Source organism: Cryptotermes secundus, unplaced genomic scaffold, assembly GCF_002891405.2.
Source record: "Cryptotermes secundus unplaced genomic scaffold, Csec_1.0 scaffold1076, whole genome shotgun sequence".
Taxonomy (NCBI): Eukaryota; Metazoa; Arthropoda; class Insecta; order Blattodea; family Kalotermitidae; genus Cryptotermes; species Cryptotermes secundus.
Genome location: NW_019732383.1, coordinates 439,429 through 446,887, shown reverse-complemented (window position 1 = coordinate 446,887; position 7,459 = coordinate 439,429). Strand labels below are relative to the sequence as shown.

The following is a 7,459-nucleotide window of genomic DNA, read 5'->3' as shown; positions in this document are numbered from 1 at the left end:
CTGCTTTACCGTGTCTCACGGTGTTGTCGCTTGCAGATTTACCTATACTTTTTCTTCAACCCTGAAGATGGGGGCGATACGTTCCTCCGAAACGTCGGTTAACACCACATATACACGGCGCCAAATCCCAGAAGACTGCTTTCTTCAAGACGTAACATGTTATGGATAAAATATTAAAAAGGAGGAAAAAACTCCATCAGTCACACTAGACGGAGTTAATTAACCATTTATAATATTGTTAGTGTGACGGACCAGGAAGAAACAAATCACAATTTGTTTACAGAAAGTGTGCTCATGCTCGACCGAAGAACACGAACCTGTAACCCCCAAATAGTGTTCAATACTAGGCTTGCCCCCCCCCCCCTAAGTTGGCAACCCTGAGCTGCTGTTGCCGCTACACACCGTCGGCATTTCTCGAAATTCTTTTTGGCTTGTCAGGCGACAGAGCTATTTAGCAAAGCTATAATTACGGACTGCGCGAGTTATCTTCTGCTCCGAGGGATTCCTGCTTGTTTATCTCCGCAAGTCCCTTCACGGAAAAGGAGTGAATCACTGCCTACCTCGCGCGTGTTGGATGTGTGACCGTGAGTTGTTTTGTTTGGCCCGCAACTTAACAGGTTTGTATACTTACTGTAGTTCTGCTGTTGTTATAATTTGTGAATAGCAGTTCTGTTTTTAGCTTGTCTTGCTACGATGAACTTTGTGCGTCTTGCATTCTGGCTGTGCCCTTGAGGACTGACATTCAAGATTAGGGTTCTTTGTAATGAAAATGAAAATAGAGGTGTTACCGTCACATAAAGAAATACTTTTGTTAATGAACTCATAATATTTCAGCCCAGATAGGTCATCCTCAAGTGATTTCTGAGGAACGCACTACTGGTGCTGGAATACATGTAAATTATAAATGTTATACTAGCAGTATACAGGGTGAATCGTATAGAACCGGCCCGATGAATTTGCTAATAATTCCGCAGGTGATGCATATAACCGCTCACAATTACGACATAATAATCCGTGGGCCGTGCTGAGTCGAATTGTGTGCGCATGATCAGGCAACCCTTATGCTGCAAGGTCAAGGACAATCCCGAAACGTGTCTACAGTGCGCAGGCGACAGTCATGGAGTTCACTGTTGAACGGCGAGTGTTTCTAGTGCCTACTTCAAAACGGCGGACGCTTTCAACACCTGCTCTGATCACGGCACACAATCCAAGATATGTGTAAATTACTTTAATATCTGTGTGGTATATTTTATATTACAGCTCATTTCGTCGGGCCGGTTCTATATGAATCACCCTGTAGTTTGTATGTGTTCCGTTACCAGTTGTGTGTTCCTTGAGAATCGCCTGATAATGGCTTATCTGGGCCGAAACATGATTTGAGTTGATCAAGAAAAGTACGAGTATTTGTTCGGGTGCCGATAACACCTCCATTTTCATTTGTTAGTACCACAAACAGGATGCAACAAAATAAGATTTTTATAATGCATTTTCACATCATTTATTTAGCATCACTTTCTGTCTTCCCTCCTCGTACCTTAACAAACATAGGTTATGCAGAATATATTAGGAATTATACTTTTATCTGTCCTCTTGTATGGGACAATAAAGTTGGTCTCTCCGCCTAAGGGAAGAAGAGAGTCCGTTCCGCTCTCTGAAATGCTATTTCTTTAAGATTCGTTTTAATCCACTAGATCTGAGGAATAGCCTCTGCCGTTCAAGATTTCAACTCAGAAATCTATCTGCGGTCCTTGTATCTCCCAGGATTTCGTGACTCAAGGTACGCGGGTTGAAACCCGGCGGAGATCGTGGAATTTTAAGGGCGGAAAATTTCAGGGAACAAGTCCTCCGGGAGGGACTTTAAGCCGTGGGTCCCGTGTCGTAGTTTTACGGCACGTAAAAGAATCTCATATCTCCAAAGGAGGTCACTGAGCTAAATTCAGGACATTTCCCGCCCAACAGTAGTCTCTAACGCCTCTGGTAGAGGGGGGAAGCATCGAGATACCGCTGAGCCAGTAGAGTCCGAACTCGCTGGCTGAATCGGGACTGATGGCACGCACCAGTACCTGTAGGGAATAGAGACTGGTAGAATATCATAGGGGGACGCACAATGGACCAACAATTGGTCTAAGTGCATGGGGAAACCCACCCTCTCCAATACAATACAATACAATACAATCTTCCACGATTGCCAACTACCTAGTCCGTCTCTTCCCGCCGACTTGATCACCCTAACTAGTTGATAAACTGTAAAGTTGTCCCTGTGCGTAACTAATTAAGCACTGCGCCATGAAGGTGTGTGGGGGAGTGGATGTATAGATACAAATTTTCTTGACCTCAGCGCTAGCTGGAGATGAGTAGTCAGCTTCACTCCTCGGCCGCCTTACCCCTCGGTTAAGAGCCCCCGATGCCCATTGGATAGGAGGCTAGGTGGACCACAGAGCCGGTCTGGACGACGTGGAAATGAGAAAATTCTTGACCCTACCGAGGCTCAAACTCCGACCCCTCGGTCGTCTAGCCCGTAGCCCGTACCCAGTCGCAATATCGACTACGCTATCCCGGGTACGAATTGTGAAGCTCCTCCTTGCGCAGCTCTTACCAGCCTCCTACCACTTCGACTCCTGTAGGTGCAGATATTATGATCACAACGCACTTGTTACGTAATTAATTGCATTCGTACGGAAGGGGCTGCAGGGTTACAGACCGAGTTTCAAACCTACGCAATGCAAGAGTCAGAATTGCAGTTTAATTTATCTCATTGTTTGGGTTTCTTGTTGAGGGAAGAGAGTTTGAAGCTTCCGGCGGGAATGGCGACGGACCTTTCCATGAATCAAATCTGCTCTAAATTGTTTGTGATTATAAAGCTGCAGTTAGTCTAGGCTGCTTACACGCAATATGTGTGCCGTTAATTTGACCGCCTTGCCACTTATAACGGAATCATAAGTAGTTCTTGTTGAACTCCTGTCAGTTCCGTCCTCTGTCTATGCTCACATGGCAGATTAAGTCTGTTTATATCAGAGTTCGCCAGTCGTGTTCCAGTGGGTCCATTCGTTCCCTCTGAATTCTTTCTGGAAGCGCGCTAGAATTTTAAAAATATTTATTATACAGAAAGGTGAGGCTGTCCCTATGCTTAATTAATTGAGCACTATGACATGAAGACGTATGGGACAGTGGGGTATAGCTTCACAATTGTTGACTTCGGCACTAGAAAGAGGGGAGTGGTCAGCTTGACGCCCCGGCTCCTTCACCCCGGGAAAATCGCCACCAATACCCATTGGATAGGAGGCTGAGTGGGCCCCAGATCAGGTCTATATATATATTCCAATTTTTCATTTGTGATAAAAAATACATGGCTATTGCAGCTGCCAGTATCAGGACTATACTCGTATAGCGCAGAGATAATAGAGACATATAAGAAAATCAGTTATTGTTTCTTATGTACTTTTTATGAGACAGTGTACCAATACAAAGTCATTTACTCTGCAGATGGGCACAGCACTTCCTTCCGAAATGTTTGTAAGCATCTATCAAATTGTATGGCAGTTAATTCCAGAAGAATATATTCTTAATATTTCGGAAAATATCTTGAATCTAGAACATAAGATGCAAAACTAATTGAAATTTGATTATATGAATCATATTCGTTCATCGATAGATCCATAGAGCATCCGCTGTAAATTGAAAACTCCTCCTAAAAGTCTAAGAACCCCCTAAAATTTTGGCATTCACCAATTTATATGTTTAGATCAAAATGAAAATGTTCATAAATATGATGCTGGCATCCATTTGTAAATTCCAAAATATAAGGAGAGTTTCTTTGATAATGATGTGATAGTGGCATGCTTCACTTTCTGGCCTGCTATTTATTACAAACGTTGAGGTACATGAGAAAATTATTATAATGTTCTTACACTTTTTCGTTACATGGACAATTTCACATTAAATCCTATTTTTTCGGTTTGTGGCAGTAAAGTCCTGTTATCATCATAGATTTAATAGTGATATTGTGTTGCATTGTTACAGGTTTACACCCTACGTCACACATCCTTCCAAACGTAAGTACATGAACATCTTGCGATAAATGCTACATTTTAGACTATTATCAATATGGATCTAAGGCCGTTTGTTGGGCCGTGACCTCTTTTTCAGTTTCTTGAACCCATACACAGTCGGTGGGACTTCTTTGACGGGGGATCAGCCCGTCGGAAGGCCGCTACCTAAACACAGAACAACACAATCACAGACACACCTTGAGTGGGATTCGACCCCACGATCCCAGCGTACAAGTGAGAGAAGACATTTCATGCCTTAGACCGCTCGGCCACTGTGATAGACAGAAATGGCAACATATTCGAAATTATATAAAATTTACATTTTAATTAATATTAGAATTGAAATGAAGACGTTCCTTCACTCATGCCAAGAGAGAGAAATGGATTGTATCGATATATCGATAAGCGCCATCTTGTTGATTTCTTCCACGTGACAGCGATCACTGTCATGTTCTGCACAAACGCTGAAGTGTGCCTGTTTATCCTTTCAGGATTTATAAAAGCTGTCTCTATTCTAAGGATATTTTGATTTCTGCGTGTGAGTATTCCGAAGTCTCCTAATTTCAGAACTGTCGTATCACACCCAAGATTCTGAAATCATCGTTTCTGATATTAAAGGAGAATTATTTTCTTTTTGTTCTTGAGGTACGCCTGCATGATGTCTGGAGACTTTACGGGGCTTTCCTAAAACCAAATATTTCTACTCAGTAGCATTAAGTGTCTCACCAGAGTGTGTGAGGGCCTCGGAGAAGATAGGAGATCTTCCTGAATCAGATACTTTGTGGGATGGAGTTTGTTCTGTGGATTCGGAAGATTCTGGTATTATATATGAACCACTTTCACTCTCACAACTTCGAACATCGCATACATCAACGTATCTTTTAAATTTATGAGATTCTTTGAGTTCAGTTTCAATGATTTTCGATCTTTTCGGTAGTTCTGGCGCATCGTTTACGGTGTTTATAGTGGAGAAGTTTCTGGACACACATGCAGGAACATACTCATAATAATAGTAATTATTTGACCTAATATCGTCATAGTCTTCGTTTTCGTTAACTCTGCGGTCAGAACTCGAAGTTGTGTTTCTGTTGGCCCTTCTGCAGGAGTATAAGGACAATCCTGAGCACACTATAAGAAGAAATCCGCAAATTCCACCCACTATCAAAAGTACTGAAGAGAATGATTCTGATGATTCACTGTCCTTTTCCTCTTGACTAGATACCATTTTGCAAGTTAAGTCAACATTTATTGGAGGATGGAACTCACAATGACCATTGAAAGAAAGAGTCTTCCATGATTTTCCGGCAGTTGGATATACGCAGGTGGCTTCTGAAGTGAATTTATATCTGTTGAACCACTCGACTGCCTCTCGGATGTGACAATCACAAATGAAAGGGTTGTTAGACAGTGTGATTTCGACAATGTGATTAGAAACTGGAGTCAGTATTTTGGGGTCCAATGTGGTGAGTTTGTTATAGTCAAGATTCAAGACACGTAGTTGCCTCAGTGACGCAAACAGGTTGTCATGTAGCGGAGACACAAGACAGTTACTGCGCAGGTCAAGATACTTCAAACTGAACAAACTGGAAAATAAACGGGGGTGCAGTTCCCTCAGATAGTTGTTCGAGAGACTTAGACGTTTCAGGAGTTCCATTCTGTTAAATGCGTTGATTTCAATTCTGGTGAGATTGTTATAATCCAACCACAAATCACGAATTTTGTTGGAATTGATCGAAAATATGGAACCACGTAGAATACCCAGATTTACATACATACAGTCCACACGATACAGCAGTGCGCATGTGCAGTGTGTAGGGCACCACTCGTTCTGTGGCGTAGTGTCAGTGGACGAAACGTTCATGGAATTGTTGGCTGCAGATCCAGGGTCCAAAGTTGCAATGAAAATTACTGCACTTAAGAAACACACTTCCATAGTCTGCAACAAATAACACTAGCTTTAGTACTCTACATGGAGACGTGGCAAACTCGGGCAAGTAAACGGNCATACATATCATGGACGAGAATCAGTGCAACAGGACGCTAAAATACAACAAAGTAAACAGAAGTCGCTAGTGTAGAAACTTCTGTCATCAGGGCTATATTGCTGTATAGTCCGGTTAAAGAAACAGAAAACCAGCACGAGGTAGTCAGAAAATCTAGCATATGTACTCCAAGTCCTTCTTTATTTATTTTTTTAATTGCTAGTGGGGTGGGACTACGTCCCTTGTACTGCGATCACTTCTGGCCTATTGTACCAGCCCCAGATGATAGGTGAGGGTGATTGTAGAGCAATTGGTGTAATGAAGATTGGCAGGGGAAACCGAAGTACTTGGAGAAAACCACTCCACGATCGTTTATTGCAACATGTTCCTCCGAAATGTCGGTCGATTTTCACCCAGAAGATAAAATTCTTCATTCCTACAACTATTAGAGTAATCCGAGAAGCTGATAGTAACTCGTTTATTAAACAAATTTCCTACTTTTTATGGAAAACGAAAGCCCATTAACTTGGCCCCCGTGGGACCCTGTGCTGAACCTACTAAATCTTCTCAAAAACCAGCTTCAAAGCTTGTTTAAATTCCATATTAATATATCCGCCCACATATGATTACGTGTCTCGTCATTTCGGTGTTTCCCATTAAAATTGTATATGCATTTCTCATCTCCGCAAATACTGAATGTTTCTCCTATCCCACCCTCATTCGTTTGAACACTCTATTAATATCCAGTGGAAAACAAGATTATGCAGCCTCCAGATACTTACTCCCTTTCAAACACAAAACGCTACCGGTTTTACTGAAATGACCTTGACGTCTGAGGTTTCTGGTGAGATCGCAGAAACCCATATGATTTCGTGGATAAGGTCAAGTTGTCCCTGTGCTTAACTAAGTAAGTACTACACCGTGAAGGCGTATGGGGGAGTGGATGTATAGATACACATTTTCTTGACCTCGGGAATAGCTGGAGGTGTGGTCAGCTTCACGCAGCGGCCGCTTTACCACCGTGGAAAAAGTCTCCGGTACCCATTGGATAGGAGGTTGGGTGGTCCCCACAGCTGGTTTGGACGCTGTGGAGAAAAGAAAATCTCCAGCCCGTAGTCGATCGCTATACCGACTGAGCTATCCCGGCTCTTATGATTTGATGGAATCAAGAATAAGAAGAAGAAGGTGAAAAAGTGTATACACTGTAAGACGGTCAGCTTAAACCATGAATCAGTGTAACAGGACGCTAAAGTATAACATTGATTTGATGGATATTATACATTTCTTTGAGAACGGTTCGTTCTGCAGCTCCCGAATGAAAAATCCACTCTTCAAGGAAATTATTAATAAGATCTAAAAGTGACTATGGTACAACAAAAACAAAAAAAAAAAACTCCGTGATTTTAGTCCGCAAGCGAACTATACCGA

At 42.2% G+C, this 7,459-nt stretch overlaps 1 protein-coding gene across 1 annotated transcript in view; it reads right to left on the bottom strand.

The window, feature by feature from the left end:
* Positions 1–4,259: 4,259 nt before the first annotated feature.
* LOC111867689 (slit homolog 3 protein-like) overlaps positions 4,260–7,459 on the bottom strand; it is a 3,740-nt gene continuing 540 nt past the window's right edge. Inside the window, exon 2 of the mRNA XM_023857746.2 lies at positions 4,260–5,985. Within this exon, the coding sequence (XP_023713514.1) occupies positions 4,750–5,982 (1,233 nt within the window). The 5' untranslated portion in view covers positions 5,983–5,985 and the 3' untranslated portion in view covers positions 4,260–4,749. The remainder of the gene's footprint in view (positions 5,986–7,459) is intronic.